Raw genomic sequence first — 18,432 nt, 5'->3', positions numbered from 1 at the left:
TAGTCAATCTAAAAGAAACAGAGAAACTAATGCCAAAACCACATATTTGGTCCGTATCGGACAAGATTGACATTTATCCCATTAAGTGACCGACCGTTGACAATAGCTAAATGATATTATACAGTTGTGAGCAATTAATTATCTCAAATTACAGTTACAAGAAATGAAGAAATATATTCCTCTTGGATAGCTTGGTGATTAAGACTTGAAAATATCTTTATTGAAGACTCGAATTCAATCCCATTATAGGAGTACAAATATACAATTTTAATGTTCTGCCTTATAAAAAGTTACAAGAAATATTCACATCTACAAGCCAATGAAATGACCAGAGATTTCAGTCTAGATTCTTCAAGAGTGAAAATGAGAGATAATACTCTCACTGATTCGAGCATTCTCAAAAATCCAATAGAAACCAAATTTTCACCAAGAACCGAAACTGAATCCCTATCGGTTCGATTTCGGTTTTTTGGTAATTTAACTCATCCTTACAATAGAAAAGCAAATTGATCTGTATACGAAGTAATTTCTTGAATCGGTAGAGCAAGTAATCTTTTATCGCTGACGGACCAAATGGGTAAAACAAACAATAAAATATCTTAAAAAACCCGAATAATCCTTCTACTAAGATAATTAGATATTTAGATTATTGAATGGATACGACATACACAGAATTGTGCCACCGTTCTTAGCACTAACAGTCCATTACTCGAGTGGTGGGCTTAAAATATTTTAAATAACCTGGATAGCACTAAAGAACCTTTTTAAAAGGAGAGTTGATCCGTACACCATCTTATTTTTTCCATACACCATCAAAACAATTATTTAGACAGTTTTACCCTTCCTTTGAGAAGTTAGGGGGAGTTGGTGGTGAACAAAAGGAATGGTAAAAATGTCCAGAAAATTTATTTAGTGGTGTATGGCAAAATAGAGGTGGTGTACGGATCACCTCCCTTTTAAAATAAGTAAAAACTACTAGTTGTGGAGCCCTCGCTTTGCGCCGGGGGCTCCGTTTTGAATGCGAGTTAAAAAAAAAAGTCTTGATCTATTTTGTAAAAAAAGAATTTTTTTCGACATCTAACATTGAAGGGTTGTTCATTTTGTGAAAATTGCTTCTTTTAGCGTTCGAGTTTTTTTTTTTTTTTTTCTAAAGTTAGTTGATCTATTTTGTAAAAAAGAATGTTTTTGGACATCTTTTGGTAGCCTTTTACGAAAGTTGCGTCTTTTTTCGTTGGAGGAAAAAAAAAAAAATTAGCACAGTAGTAGCCTATGTGAGTCCTACTGTTTGAGCGCAGTGTACAAGTCGGTAAAGCTTGGTGGGTGTTATTATTTAGTATTTTTTGTGTTAGTGATGAGATTAATAATAATTTAGAATATATGTATAAAGTGGGGGTTCGATTTGTATTTTAATAAAAGTAAAGGGGTTAAGTTTGTGGGGTTCGATTTGTATTTTAATAAAAGTAAAGGGTTAAGTTTGTGAAAATTGAAAAAACGATTAGTATAAAGTGGGGGTTCGATTTGTATTTTAATAAAAGTAAAGGAGTTAAGTTTGTGAAAATTGGAAAAGCGAATAGTACTATTCATAAGATTTTGTCTAATAGTTATATTGGTAAGGTAATAAGCACGGTGGTCAGTCTCGAGTTACGGCAGACACCCCTTTGCTCTTTACGGAAATTTCGTTGTCGTATCTAACTATATATTTTTAAAAAATGTTTTAGCGTTAATGAAATTACATAACCTAAGAGAGAATAATTCGTTTCAATATATGAAACACCTATTACAATTGTCAGGGGCGAAAGTGTGTGGGGGCAGGGGCGGCCGCCCCCAGTGAATTTTTTTTTTCAGTGTAAAAATTTTGAGTTTTTCGACTTTACCCCCGGTGGATTTTTTTTTCCCCCAAACCTACATATTTTGCCCTAAATTCTCCAACTTTTGCCCCAAAATCTTCAAAATTTGCCCCAAAATCTCCATCTTTTGCCCCAAAATCTTCAAATTTTGTCGAAAAAAATTGCTACGGTTTAAAATCTTTTTTTTGCCCCCGGTGAAAAAAATTCTAGTTTCGCCTCTGACAATTGTAAAGAAAATGTAGCGCCGTTTTCATTTTTTCCTTTTAATTATAATAACTATTTTAATTTAATATTCCGTATATGATATAATGTCGTTAAAGAAATAAAAAAGATGTAGAAAAAGTTGACGAAGGAATTATGATAGTGGAAAACTAAAAAATATGTATGTCCAAAATCGATCAATAACTGCAAATTTGGCAAGAAGTTAAACAGAGCAAAAAAAAGTTGGGAGAGGACAATTTAGCGATTTAAAAAAATATATATAGAGTATATACGAAGCCTCACAAGATTTTTGAGTAGTAGAACCGAACCTCCTCTCCCCATTCAAAAACCGAACCTAGTCAGGGTCTCTTTGATCTGATTATATGTATAATAACAAGCAATTGGGCCAGCCCGCTACGCTAGACCCAACTACTAAAAAGCAGGTGCCTACTAAATTTTTAAAAAGAAAAATCAGCTGCAGAAATCGAACCTGCGACGATCTATCGCGACAGCAGATGCTTAACCTCCCAACTACTATTACATTCTTGTTAGATACTCAGAACCAAAACCAAATATACTATTCATAAATAGTAACTCACTTTTGCTCAAATGTAATATTATTATTATTAATATCTTAAATAGCCTAGATAGCAGTAATGTTGTATCAACCATTTTCAAATAAAATATCTTAAATTATTATTTTTAAAGTTGCAGCTGAAAATGTAATGGGCTTAAATTGGTTTTTTTTTTTTTTTTTTTTTCCTTTTTTTTTTTTTAAGAGTGAAATCGAGATGCACCAGAAAAATGTAATGGGCTTAAATTATGTTGCGCTTTCTAAATTAAGTCATTATTTATCGTTGCATTTTCCTCTAGATTTGAGATAATGGACTAATGGGCTTACATCTATATCTATTTTCTTTTAATCATTTACTTCTCGTTAAAAGAATTTTTATATATACATGAAGTGAGTATTGGAACTTCAATTCCAATGCGCTTCCGCGTCAGCGGTACCCACCCATGTTTGAAGCCTTGTCAAAAATAGCGCATGTACGAATCTGGGGGACGTCAGGAATTTATTCATTTGCTTCTTGGCGCATATAAACACCCTTGTACGTCGGGACCATCGCTCCCTTGATTCTCGGGTGAAATCTATTCCTTTGACTCTCGGTGCAATACCCTTGTACATCGGGAGCATGGCTCCATTGACTCTTGAGTTAATTATGGGGTATGCAGTGGAGGTGTTTTACGGGTATCCGACTCTTACGAGGTGAGTTTGATGGGTTGTCAAAAGTAACATAAAGTTAGGGTGTCCTTGCCGTTTTACACCTTTTGCCAATATTTACTTTAAAGCACCGCTATTACATATATAAACTTTAAAGTTTTAACTATCTACACTCATTATGACGATGAATCATAAACTATGTAAATGATTAAGATGATGCCTTATAAGTAGTGAAGAAGCGAAAAATCTGTAATAAACTATCTAAAGAGAAAAGAATTATACGATAAAATCTACTGATATAAATCTTGAAAAATATAATCTTAAATATTTTATTCGGATAAATTGCAACACGCAAAGCTAATGGTTATGAGATGAATGGGTTACCCATCATTGACTACTCTTTACTCACTTCAAATAATGCTGATGAATGTTCGAAAGCCGTCAAAGATCTTGGTAATAATGCCTGCAAACACTGGGGCTGTTACATGGTATGTAGGTAAACTAGTCTTTGAGTAGGCTAAATGTCTTGTTAACACTTAGTTAAGTGTGTGTATTTTTTTGTTTGTTAGTTGGTGAATCATGGGATACAGAAGAGTTTGTCCCAAAAGATACTGAATGCGAATAGGTAGCACTTCTCCGACTAAAAGAGAGCGAAAAGCCTATCGCTTTCAAGTCGAAGGCGGGAGATGAGCGGAAAGTCTTCGAGTTGCTTGCCACCCCTTTTCTCCTTTCTCCCTCCTCCGGTCGCCTCGTTACCTTTTTTTGCTTTCTCACATTGACTTCTTTCCACTTTTTCACTTCTTTTCCTATGATTCAGTTGTATTAGTAGCTGATGATTCCTTTTTTCCAAGTGCATCCTTCAATCTTGAGAATTAGAATGTAGGGATTGTTGTCTTTGGTAGTGATACCGCTATTAAAGAAGTAGATCTTGTCAAGCGCACTGGCCCGCCTGCCGACCCATGAATTCTTCAGAGCGGGCCGGCAGGCCGGGCGTACGGGGATCGCTTTGTGGCGGGATAAGCTGTGATCTTATTCCTAACTTAGGATATTAATTAAAAAAGCAGATTTTCAACAGGAGAATAAGAAAGGAAGAAATAAGAGTGGAGCAAAAGGGAAATGTCTTCACAAATCGAATGAGTTTTTTGATATGGAAAAAGAAGATAAGATTGAATTTGCATCTCGTGATCCTATGAATCCCATCTCATATAGCAATACATTTAATCCTGCTAAAGGAACTATACACTCTGTATCAAGGCAGGCGCTTCGACTCATAGTTAATCCAGTTTTCCACTATCCAAACAAACGGCCACCAACACAAAAAGAAGAAATAAAAAAAAATAACAATAGGATGTGAGACAACGACCACAAAGGCCTCCACAATCAGTGTACAAAAAATAAATAAAATTGGTGTAACAATTGAAATGACATTATTATACTAGTGTGACCAATCAATTATCTCAAATTGAAGTTACTAGAGATATGTACATTTACAAGCCAATGAAATGCCCAGAAATTAATCATAACCTACAAGAATGACCATGAGAGAGAATTTGAAGCATTCTCAATAATCATAATTACAGCAGCATTACATACACAATTATACAATTATGTAACATATAAAGGAAAAAAAAAAACACCTCACATCTCTGATAAAAGATTGCTAATCTTCCGTAGCTCTTCAAGAGCTGCCATGGCATTTATTGACAAGTTATCTACAGGTTCTGTTTGAAATTTTTCTTTTCGGAAGATAGATTCAATCACCTGTATTATAAAAAATAAAAAAAAAAAAAAAAAAAAAATTAGTAATAACAGACCAAACAAGCAAAACAAAAGATTAATTTTTTTTTTTTTTAAACAAAAATTACCTCAATATTTTCAAGCATGGATTCAGCAAGATTATGCAAAGAGTACATCTTGTTCTGATCAGCAGCTTCTCGTTTTTTGCTGATGTCATCTGCTGTCGTGGAGGTCGATGGTACTTCGTTTTTCTGATTGTATTCAGCGACGGGAGATATAGTAGGCTCAGATGTGTACCCACTGTTCTCTACCGAACCCTCTGGTCCAGGTCTTGCAAACATCCATAACCACTGAAACTTTCCCGAATTTGGTCGCATGTCTCTTAAATTGTTCGTACTAATTTCATTCTTCACCTCCTTAAAATGTATAATATCTTCAGGTGGATCCGATACTGGTAAAGGTGATGCAACTTCTTCATTGTTATGATTATTGTTATTGTTATTAGTAGCAGAAACCGGTAAGCTCAACGGGTCATTAAAAATGGAGGAGTTTTCTGTATTAGCACCGTTTTCGGTTGAAGACGTGTCAGTAACTAATTTTTCATCCTTTTCGGACTGAGCTAGATTATCAACCAAGTTTCTCCTAACGGGTGATCGGGTTACTTTTGAAAGGAAAAACGCAGACTCAGATCTTGATAAACGCATCTTTACTCTCTCTGACCAGCTTTTAATCCTGTTTTGAATATGTTTATTTAAACTAGCTTGCCTTTTCCCTTCTTCTTCTTTGTTCATAACCTGCCATTTTTCTTCCCAGTAACTATCCCGAACCAAAGACCGTTGACTTTGACTTCCAGATGTAGTCAAATCAGTAGAAAGACTACGACCCCTCGGTTTTCCAGATTCATAAGGTTTACCCCCATGAACAGGTTCGGGAATCGAATTAATAGCTTCAATTGCAAGATTCATTAAAGATTTAGCCTTTTTTATCAGTTTCACAAGATTAACATCCTCGGGAAAGTTTAACAGTCTTTGAAGACAGGTTGTAGGGTTTTCAGTTGCAAGAAGCGAAGAACGCAAATAAAGTATCATTGAAACCGCAAGTGATGAAATAAAGGCTCCCCTAGACGAATTAAGTACGCCAGAAGTGACATCAGCAACGTTTCTGGACCCAACACTTGATCTATTATTATCAAGTGCAAAAATTTCATCCCAGACAACTAAAAGGTCTTCAAGGGCAAACTCACGTCCAAATAAAACACGTAACCAACGAAGCGAAAAGTACTGTGGTTCGACTCCTAACTCAACAAGATGAGTGTATAAAGACAAATCGACTATTGATAGTAAATGGTATAATGCAGATGATGCTTCTATGACAGGTGGCAATCCGTTTTGTGGTGAAGGAGAATGTGAGAAAAAACTAGCCATTGAAACTGCACCTTTATCTCCAATCATCAAAGCATCAAACATAGAGTACGCATCGTGTTCCATAAACTTTTCAGATAAAACAATACCCAATTCACCCTCTGCCCCGTAAGCATCACTAAACGAAATAATGGTTTGTATCTTAGGTTCCAGTTCATTAATATCATTAACCTTCATATTATCATTTTGGGTTTCAATATCGTCTGGAGAATCTTTTTCCAGATCTGACATGTAAGATGAATCGGTCACGTTTAACGATAACCCATCAAAATTGTCCGTAAAGTAATCTTGGTATTGCTTCCGCACTTCAGACAGTCGCTCTAAATCAGCCTGAAGAACATATAGAAGCGGAGCCAAAAGTTCATGCATCCCTATAAAAAGGGGCAACCTATAACTCCTTTTTAACTATGACTAATGACATCATGTTCATATTATTACAAATATAAACAATAAAGATAGATTACCTTGCCTGTAACCGTAATTTGGATGTCTAATACTCCATAGTAACAAAATTCGTCTCAACACAACTTGGCACCCAGGTGTCTGAAAGTAGCTACCATGTTCAGGATACAATCTTGACAAGTCCTGGTCAACCATTTTCTCCAACTCCGCTTTGTGAAAAAAACGGCCCCACATACTATCTATATAAAATATTATCATACCATCAAGTTCTACTTTTTAATTTTCAGATCATATAAATGTCAATGATCTGTAAGCATATTAGATAAGAATCATACCAGGGTTTTGCGACAGTGGATTGTCCATAACATGATCACGGAAATTGTTTTCGTCTTTAGGTACATGATGATTGATTAAAAGCCTCCTCCTTAAAGCAGCATAACTGGGAATACATCATTTTATTTTCATGTAAGATGCTACTTTAACCATATTTTAGTATCATTCTAAATAATCAAGAGACTTGAAGACTATACAACTTTGGTATCAAACCCTACTAACATTAGAGAAACTTTAAATAAATCAAGTAAACAATTGCACCAAACATATTATTACGCCAAAATGTTTAGATTCATATAAAGTTAAAAAAAAATCAAACATAATTAATCTATGTATCAATTATAAGGCTCCATTAATCAATTAGACACCCAAAGTCACTAAATTTATCATTCAGCTTAGTTGCTTAGATATAGAACACACATAGATAAATCTGTAATATATAATAATATGATGATCGGTACCTTCTACGGGAATTGGCAGTTACACGACGAAAATCATCGATGGAAGAAGAGGAAGAAGAAGAAGGTAAAATCCCTAAATCAATGCGCCATTGAACCCCTCTCAATTGATCACCAAAACTGCGATAACTGCCAGAATCAGGTCTCTCCGGTGACAAATCTCCCGATGAGGATGCAGATTCCGGTAATGTACTCTTCGCCGGCTCGATTGGAGCCGCACGTGACATGGTTCAAACAAAATTCACAAAACCCTAGAAATCTCAATCAACGCATGTAATCCCCAATTCTGATAAGAGTGTATCACAATGATCGATAGATTTGAGCATAAATTAACGGCGATCTAACATACAATTTAAATCAAGCGCTCTAATGATTAAGAATTATGGGGTGTATGAGGCAAAATTTTGGAATTTGAAGAGAAAAATATACGAATACGTTATTATTTGTACGATTTTTTCAATATATCGTGAGGATCAACAGAAAAGATGACGTCGACGTGCGATGAAGCTCCAAGAACATACAGATATCATTATACGCGTATCTATTATGTGTGATATCTATATCTATGTATCCATAGATAGATTGTGCATATGAAAATAAAATGTTAAATTACGGATGGAATTGTAGATGGATTTTATTATTATTATTATTTATATATTTATATATTAATATTAATATTAAAATATTAATGTTAATTTAAGTTTATTTTGATTTAGACATATTTAGTAACGCAGGAAGAAGAAGTGGTGAGATGGGGCCTACTGGCCACTTTAAAAATAAATGATTCGGATATTCTCAAAATTCTTTTAGGAATTTTGTTTTCTGTTTTTTTCTTTTTTTTTTAAAGCAAGAATTTCATTGATATAAATCGCAAAGATATACGAAGAAAAGCATCTGAACCTAAGACTAAGCTTACAACACGATTAAGGACGGAGGTTACTGCGGAGGGAGCAGCCATGGCTTGATTACGCAGCAGAAAGATAAACATTTGGATTAGAAAGTCACGTGTGTCAATTGAGACGACCCGTCCTAATCCATAAGGACGAATACAATAACATATGATTACATTGCGAGATATTTGACCTCTAAATGATACATTTTACAAACATTGCATTCGTTTTTAAAAGACAAACTTTCATTACATCGAAAGTTGACAGACATGCATACCATTTCATAATATATCCAAACTATAAATGACTTAGTAATAATCTTGTTGAACTCAACGACTCGAATGCAACGTCTTTTGAAATATGTCATGAATGACTCCAAATAATATCTTTAAAATGAGCAAATGCACAGCAGAAGGTTTCTTTAATACCTGAAAATAAACATGCTTAAAAGTGTCAACCAAAAGGTTGATGAGTTCATTAGTTTATCATAATTAATCATTCCATAATTTTTAATAGACCACAAAATTTCATTTTCAAGAACAACATACAGGATTAACACATCTGTATACAAATCTATTCATACGAGTAAACACTTGGTAACCGACATTAACAATAATGCATATAGGATATCCCCAAAGATACAGGATTAACACATCTGTATACGTACATGATTAACACATCAGTACAAAAGTCGAAGTACTAAAGCATCCAAACTCTCAGGATGGGTGTCGTTAGTGCCCGTAGATCTACATTTAGGATTCGCGTCAATTTGGGGCCAGTTCCCAAATTCTTAGGTTACCAAGCTAAAAGGGGTGATATCCGGTATAATAATCAAATCGTATAATGTTTTTAAGTACTTGTGTCTATTTCGTCAAACATTTATAAAAACAGCGCATGTATTCTCAGCCCAAAAATATATGTAAAAAGGGAGTAATGAAACTCACAATACTATATTTCGTAGTAATTATGCATATGACGGCAATGAACAAATGCAAGATTGGCCTCGGATTCACGAACATATATTAAGTATATATATATTTTTATAATGGTCAAATATATGTCTAACAGTTAAGGTCGAGTCATAGTGTACCACAATCCTAATGCTCGAGACCGATATGCAAAAGTTAACAAAAATCAGTTTGACCCAAAATGACTTTCAAAATCTATACATGTTTATTATATACCTTAAATATAGTCATTTTATATATTTAAATATATTTATCAAAATTTATTAGAGTAAATAATACAAGTCATATATTAATAAATAGAAATTTATATATGATAAAAAATATACTTTTATATATCTCGAGTAATAAAATTTACATAATTCACTCAAAATCATAAACATATAGTGGTATGTATTATTAATGTAATTATATTACGTGTGGTAAAAATATCTTTGTATCACATATTTATTTTATAAAATGATATTGATAATAATAATAATGAGTAAAAGTTGTATTATTTTATAATAATAATATTAATAAAGATAATGTTATTAAAAGCATTTAATATAAATAACAAAGGTAATAATGATATTAATAATACTAATAAAATTGATAATAATTATAATTTTAAATAAAACGGTAGTTTTAAATTCTATACTTTTAATAATACTATATTCTTAATAAAAACAATAATTTTTAATAATAATAATAATTTTTAATAGAATGATAGTTTTAATAAAAATGATAAATTTTAAATGATAATTGATAGTATTGATACTTTAATATTAGTAAAAAAAATAATATAATTTATCTTAATAATAATATTTACTATATATAATAATTATCATAATAAGAATAGTAATAATAATATTTTATAAAATAATTCTATCAAAATGATAATTTTTAATAATAATCCTAATATGATAATAACGATAATATTTTATAATAAAAATGATATTTCTATTAGAATGATAATTTTAATAAAAGTGATAATTTTTAATGTTAATGATACTTTTAATAATAATAATAATAATAATAATAATAATAATAATAATAATAATAATAATAACAATAATGATAGAAAAATAATAAAATGATAGTTTTTATAAAAATGTTACATTTTAATAATAACGATAATTTCAGTAATAATATCAATACTAATAATTATAATAATAATAATAATAATAATAATAATAATAATAATAATAATAATAATAATAATAATAACCTTAGTGATAATAAAGATAATGATAATAATAATAATAATTTATAGATAATAATAACGACAATAATAATAACAACGATAATAATAATAATAATAATAATAATAATAATAATAATAATAATAATAATAATAATAATAATAATAATAATAATATTAGAGTTAACGATAATTCAGTTGACCATATCTTTAAATTCGTTCATCGAAATTATACTACTTCTATATGAAAAGTTAATAATTTTTCGACAGCTTTCCAACGACATGCATTTCATATACCTCATATCAGTATTATATGTATTAAATTCGCGATTCATCATACACTATTTAATGACGAAATAAAACATACAAGCATGCATGATCATATATACTCGAGCACTAGTCAGGGATACATTATTAATATATAAAAGATAAGATATGAGTGCTCACGTATCAATATTGAGATTCAATATTGCATGAAGGTACGTAGACGCAACGGAGATAATAAACACTAGATTGGCCTCATGAGCTATACCCCCGATCCATACCCATAACCTTCATAGTTATAACCCGTAATTTCCTTACCTCTATCCTGCTCGAAAAACCCATTTTGAAATAACTCACTCATGACCTCGTCGTAATATTTTATGTATAATACTAATAATAATACTACTACCAATAATAATAATAAGATTAATAATAATAATAATAATAATAATAATAATAATAATAATAATAATAATAATAATAATAATAATACTAATAATATAAATATATATTTCAGAGATTGAGATCGAGAGACATATGAAATGAATTGCATCCAGAAATCGATCTAGTTATATAGACTAAAACTGGAACCCACTGCTCCGCGATCGTGGTACTTTTTCAAGCATAGAGCTCCGCAATCGCGGAGGTTCCTGTCCCAGTTCATCCATGATTAAAAACGTGGGCTGCCGACAGTTTTTTTATATTATTATTATATATAATATATTTAATTTATATAATTAATTATATATTATATTTACGTGCATAGTTATCTTGTAATTTTTGTTCCGGTGACTCGTACGTTGATGCTCGACTAATGTCCCTGTTCCGGCTTCTCGAACGCATTTTTGTACGCTTAGAAAACTGGTACTTTATGTTACGTGACTCGTACCCTTGTCAAAATATAGACTAAAATCATTGATAAACTATATTACCCGAGGTGTAACTTATACATTTGAGTGTTTTAGTCATTTGCTTCTATAAATCAACTTCTTGTTGTTTATTAAAATATATTTAATAATATATATAAAATATTACTTAAATCAAAACGTTTTATAACTATATTAATATTACATTGTAATATATATATATATATATATATATATATATATATATATATATATATATATATATATATATATATATATATATATATATATATATATATATCTTTATTTTAAAAATATAATTTATATATATATAATTGAAATATTTACTTAATATAATATTTAATTTTTCAATACCAATTATATTTCAAAGTGCGTTTTATATAAGTTAACTCGTTTAAATAATAACAGTTATTATATCAAATAAATTTTTTTAATAATATGAAAACTTAAATAATTAATTTATCAAGGGACACGAGGCAATCAATGTAAAGTATGTTTTTGAAAATTAAACAGAAATCTCCACTAACTTTTGACTAACTCCCGTTAATGACACTTTTGTTCTTACTTGTAAATCACTTTACCATTTTTTCGAATATCGAAAAAAGGAAAGGTTTCCTAAATCAAAGTGGACCTCTCAACAAAGACCCGTAATCATAACACAATGTATCTGATAACTCAATCATTTGGTATCATCTTTTAATTCCATCGGTAAATACGATCATGTAAAGTATTATACATAATACTTTGTTTACGTTTTCAAGTTATAATATATATACACATATATATATATATATGCAATCATATCCATTTGCATAATGGTTCGTGAATCGATGAAATTTGGTCGAGGTTAAATGAATGTTTGAACACAGTTTAAAATTCTTGAAATCAACTTAACAAACTTTGCTTATCGTGTCGGAATAATATAAAGATAAAGTTTAAATTTGGTCGAAAATTTTCGGGTTGTCACACCAATCAGGTTTTCAATCTTTCACTCTATTCAAAATCCACGTGAACGATTTGACTTGTATTTCATTAAGAGCAACTGGGATGGTCCAACCTTTGCCTTTGAAGATCAAGTTATTCCTGATTGTTTCACATGAGATACGCACTACACCATTCCGTTGCTTGCCAAATTAATTTACCAAAACTCGACATTCCCGATGTGCCAGTCCCTATGACAATCTCATGTTAGCTAAAGCTTGTAAAATTTCCCATGTTCCACCACTTAAATTTTCAAATGTTGTGCGGATTAATTCCTATGTCTAACTTTCATTAGAAATTCGTTAAATATCATGTGCGTTGCATGTTAAAGTATTTTTTTCATTTACTGTATCCTCCCTTTTTTTATTTTTCCTTTCTTTTCTTTTAGGCTCTGTTTTACAGTTTTATTTTGGAAGGAAAAGAAATGAAGTAGAAAGAAACTAAAAAAATATAGTGTTCCTGAGTTTTCGAGGAAAGAGAAGGAAGTAAATTGGTGATTATGCTTAACTTTCATTCCAATCTTTACTTCCAAACTGAAAAGATTCCACTTCCATCTCTTCCGCTCCTCTTCATTTCACTTCTCTTCTTTTATTTATAAACTTAGGAACAGAGCCTTAACATACCAACTCATTTACATCTTCATCAAACATGATAAACACCTGCAACTACCCTAAGAAAATCCAAAATCAAATACCCTAACCAAATTCAATATTAATTAAATACATATTCAAATAAAATTACAAATACAACCTTTACTATTCAACTTTATTAAACAAATAACAATAATAATATTAAAAACCATCAACAAAAATATGTCAAGGTAAAAGTGATCTAATAATTTTATCTCAACCATCAACAAAACATATCTCACATTGACCACTTTATTATTTCTCTTGCAAGTACAACATTTTTTTTTTGTTTTTTTTTTTTTTTTTGAAAAGTCAGGCATTCATTTCATTAAACTGAAAAAGAGTTACAAATACAACATATTTTATCCTTTTGCAATAAAACACTATTAAATTTCTTAGTTTAGAGAATGACCCGTACAACATTAACTTTTATATGTATATGTATAGCACTAATAATATTGACTAATAATATTGTATACAGTGGTGGAACTTGAATCCGGGTACAGATGGGGCAAGTGTAAAAACTTAATGTATTTTTCATTGTCAGCAGGGGTAAATACTAAAAAAAAACCTTATTTTTTTTACTAAAATTTCATTTTTTTAATGTAAATTTTTGTTCCCGTTAAATCCAGGTGGGGCAGATACCCCCTCCGGGGTACACTATATTCCGCCACTGATTGTATAGCCCAACATGTTAGAGCAGCTGATGTACGACTAAAAATGACGATGTACCAATTATCACATATTATAATTTCTTCATTAATTATTCTTAAAATTTTAATTTTTAATAACTTTCAGTTAAATTTACGTTAAATATAAGAGCAAATGACAAATCATTGAACCCGCAGGCCACGGGGATGGGTAATGAAGTGGATAGGGCATACTCTTTTAAAGTGAATGTCACGGGTTGTACGCAAAGCCGATAGTCACCTTGAGATTAATCGACTCATAAAGCGGGTCGAAAATTCAGGTATATAAAAAAAAATCTGACAAATCGGTTGATCATCATTCGTAAATCTAAATTTGCTGATAAGAGGATAATTATTATGCAACTTATGGAGTATTACTTTACACTCTTTAATTACATGTATTGATTATAAGATTAATTTAAATAATCAATATCAACTATACTTATTAATTAGTGTGTTTGACGCATTAACTTCTCAAAGTTTATGAGAGCTTATAGAAGTTTAAGCTCATGATTTTAATAAGTTTAAGTCATAAGATTTATATGATAACCATAAAAAGTAAAGCTTATGAAAATTATAATTTCTTAAAAAAGAAGCTCTGCATAGTAGCTTATGAAAAAATAGTAGAGCTTATGATTTGAAAAATAAGCTCAACCAAATTTATCAAATACATAGACTTTTTTGCTCAGTTGGTCCCTCTATTATACTTTAAATCGCTACTTTGGTCCCTCAGTTTTTAATTTGGCAATCAGCGTCCCTTAATTATTTTAATTTTGTAATTCGAGTCCCTTTGACAAATTTCTGTTAAAAATGTCCGTTAACCCTTGTCATGTGCAATGCATGTGAGGGTAAAATCGTCTTTTTACTCTTTTCTTCACTAAAATCAAGGGACTACCGGCGCAAAAATCTTATACTTATATATTTTTAAATTACAAATTTATAAAAATAAGAATCTTTAAATATAATTAAATTTACTTTTGTTTATATTTATATTTATATTTATATTTATATTTATATCTATAGTTTCTATTAAAATTCTATATTGATGATGTCATTATTAGGCTATTTTCTTTGTTAATAAAAAATCAAAAATAAAAAGAAAAAAATTTAAGTCATCTTGATGATGTCATTAACATTAATTAAATATTTTATTATTTATTTAGAATTTTTATCATATATACCATTCTTAACTGTAATAATAACATATTTACCCACTTAAATATGATTATATTATATGAGCTCATTTTAAACATATAAACTCATCATATTTACTCGTTTATTCAATCTTAATGTGATACGTCTTTATGCCCTAATTTTTTTAGCGGCAATTATTCATGCTTGCTTTTTTTTTCTTCTTCGAACTATGTACTATGATATTAACTACCATAAAATAATACATGCTAATCATCTAATCCTCAATGGTATAAAGCTATTATAAGGTGAGAATACATAATGTAATCACTATTAGTTATCTTTATATATCTTTAGCTGACTGAATTTTTTTTATTGTTGTTAATTTCTCTTAATTGATAGGCTACGGATACTATAAATCACGTTCAAAAAATTGATATGTATATCTAACTAATTACAGTTGTTTACTTTTTTTGCTCACATCACCAGTAGCACTTCAGTTATTGTTTTGACCAACAATATGATGAGATAACAATACTGATTTACATACATATACAACGATATTACTACAATAATAAAAATGATAATGATCCACTTTTCTATTGTGGGTTGTCTCATTTCAAGTATCTAAATGATATTTCAATCAATCAGAAGAGGTTATTCTGGAGAGAGAAGATTCCCGATTGGTGGAGAATGAAGTTAGTGTAAATTCCTAAAACTTTGTGCAAAAAGTAACTGGATACTTGTAGTCGGGCTGAGGGAATATTATTATTATTATTATTATTATTATTATTATTATTATTATTATTATTATTATTATTATTATTATTATTATTATTATTATTATTATTATTATTCAAATATAGATTTTCTTTACGGGATTAATTACATTACATATGTATGCGAAATACATGTTCCAATAAAATGTTGTAATGTAAATTTTATGATAAGAAAAATAACAATTGTGATCAAAATTGAAAGTAAGTGGTGGGAGAATAAATGTAGTTCATTTATTCTGACTAAGTTAAGTATATCAATATGTTTGTAAAAATAATGACAAGTTTCTTAGTCAGAATATGTGGTTCCACGGGTCATTAAACTAAATGACTTTAGCATTTGTGTTCACTTAATACATAAAACACATCGTTAAACTGTTTTATTTAAACAAACCCGTGGGTCCACGGGTCATTTCACTAGTTTATATTTATATTTATATTTGTATTTAGGATCTTTTGCACAAAATTAATAAAATCGATTAATATTAATAATATCAACTAGAACTTATACATATTACATATAATCTGACTACAAGGGATAAGTGGTGAACCAAAATTAAATATAGTGAAGATCATAAACGTATAGCTGATTTTAATATCAGCTGCATTTGTATCAATATTTTAATCATCCGAATTTACTGTAGCTGTCATCTTTATTCGTATGAACATCAGATTCTGATTTTGCCAAAACCTCAATCTGTTGAATTAAAGCACGAGATAAGTTTCAATAGAATTCATGTGTTGCGATTAACATATATTCTGAAGAAACTTCATCCAATAATATCATAAAAATCTGAAATCATATCAGGAACAGTGACGGTTGTTGTTCATATGAACTTGCAAGTTGAATTCACGATGAAGTTGTTTTTAGCTTATGATTCGTTCATGAAAATTGTAACAAATCAGCCTTTTAATCTTCGACAACCATCCGTTTGATCTGAATCAACATACATATCACGAATTTGAAGAATCTCCGTTCCTTTGACTTTTTACTCCGAAATCCGAATATTTGACTCGAAAATTCTCACTGAGATCTTCGAATTAGAGGATAAAACTTTACAGAAACCTTCACTAGATGAAAGAGACGAACTCTGCAATTTTACTTTTCTCAATCTCGTTTCGAAATGATCCGGAGGCCAAAACGTCTCGATGTTATGAAGAACGAGGAACTCAATTTGATTAGGCTAGAATCTGTTGTTGTTTAGCTATTGTAATGATGTTCGAGGCTTCGGTTTATGATATAGAATAGATTTCTAAGCTTGAGTTGTTGTAACAATCATCAATTGATTGAGTTTGAATTTTGAATGAATGATGAGAACGAATACTCACGAAAACTAGCTTCAAGTTGAAACATGAATCTGATATATTTGTTATTGTTTCCTGTAATCTGATGTACTGTGATGATGATCCTTGTTGTGAGAAGATGAAGAATTTAATGTTGATCGATGATAAGAAGATAGATGAATATGTTAGCTTCAACGTATTTAGATAGCGAAGTTCAAACATATAACAAATTATATCCATAAAAGAGATTTATTGTATTCTTTTATTTACTAGAAAAAGTTTATTTAGGGTGAAGGTTTTTTTTTATCTTCATCTAATGCAAGTTTTTGATTAAAAAAAACATAAAGGATGCTTGAACTTGTATCATGTGCAGTAGTAATAATACCATTTAATAGGAAAATATGACTTTTATATATATATATATATATATATATATATATATATATATATATATATATATATATATATATATATATATATATATATATATATATATATATATATATATATATATATATATATATATATATATGGGCAGGATCAATGGGGAAGTAACCAATCGGGGGGAAACGGGCGGAAGCAATTTTTTTTTTCTTCTTTTTTTAATTTTGTTTTCCGGCATCAAGATCACACGAAAATATGAGCATTTAGAAGAGACACTTTATGATGAATGTTATTATTTAGGCAAGAAAACGATCGACAAAAATAACATTCAAGATAATATTGTTTGTGAAGAATATGAACGTTTTTTTCATGTTTTGTGAAGTAAAATTTAGCCCGATTTAGAGTTTAGGGTTTAGGGTTTGGTGTTTTGGGTTTATGGAACCCTAAACCCTAAACTTTAAACCGTTCGTGTTAAAAACTCAATCTAAATCATAAATCTAAACCCTAAATCTAAACCCTAAACCCTAAATTTCTAAACCCTAATATCTAAACCCTATAAACCCTAATATCTAAACCCCAATAGCTAAAACCTCAAAATACGTTCGAAAAACACGATAATTGTTATATATTACTTCTTCGAGCGTTTTCCACCAAAATAAAAACATTTATCACAAAGTGTCTCTGTAACAGACTGAAACCGGGCTAGTTGTAAGTTGCCTATTTTGCCCTTAGGGTTTGTGCTTAGTCT

At 30.2% G+C, this 18,432-nt stretch overlaps 1 protein-coding gene across 1 annotated transcript; it reads right to left on the bottom strand.

Annotated features, from left to right (window-relative positions):
* Nucleotides 1–4,710: 4,710 nt before the first annotated feature.
* Nucleotides 4,711–8,240, bottom strand: LOC139904074 (uncharacterized). The gene is made up of 5 exons (XM_071886008.1): nt 7,625–8,240; nt 7,166–7,269; nt 6,893–7,069; nt 5,136–6,799; nt 4,711–5,031 (listed from the first exon to the last, which is right to left on the bottom strand). The coding sequence occupies exons 1-5, from the start codon at nt 7,846–7,848 to the stop codon at nt 4,909–4,911; spliced, it is 2,292 nt and encodes a 763-aa protein (XP_071742109.1). The 5' UTR covers nt 7,849–8,240; the 3' UTR covers nt 4,711–4,908.
* Nucleotides 8,241–18,432: the final 10,192 nt, after the last annotated feature.

Source organism: Rutidosis leptorrhynchoides, chromosome 4 (assembly GCF_046630445.1).
Source record: "Rutidosis leptorrhynchoides isolate AG116_Rl617_1_P2 chromosome 4, CSIRO_AGI_Rlap_v1, whole genome shotgun sequence".
Classification (NCBI taxonomy): Eukaryota; Viridiplantae; Streptophyta; class Magnoliopsida; order Asterales; family Asteraceae; genus Rutidosis; species Rutidosis leptorrhynchoides.
Note: the sequence above shows the minus strand (reverse complement) of the source record. Positions and strands in the feature narration are given on the sequence as shown.

Coding starts and splice junctions, on each gene's coding strand:
- LOC139904074 (XM_071886008.1), bottom strand. CDS start 7,848: ATGTCACGTGCGGCTCCAATCGAGCCGGCGAAGAGTACATTACCGGAA. Junction 6,800..6,892: donor AAATTACGGTTACAGGCAAG/GTAATCTATCTT, acceptor CCCTTTTTATAG/GGATGCATGAACTTTTGGCT. Junction 5,032..5,135: donor CCATGCTTGAAAATATTGAG/GTAATTTTTGTT, acceptor TTTATAATACAG/GTGATTGAATCTATCTTCCG.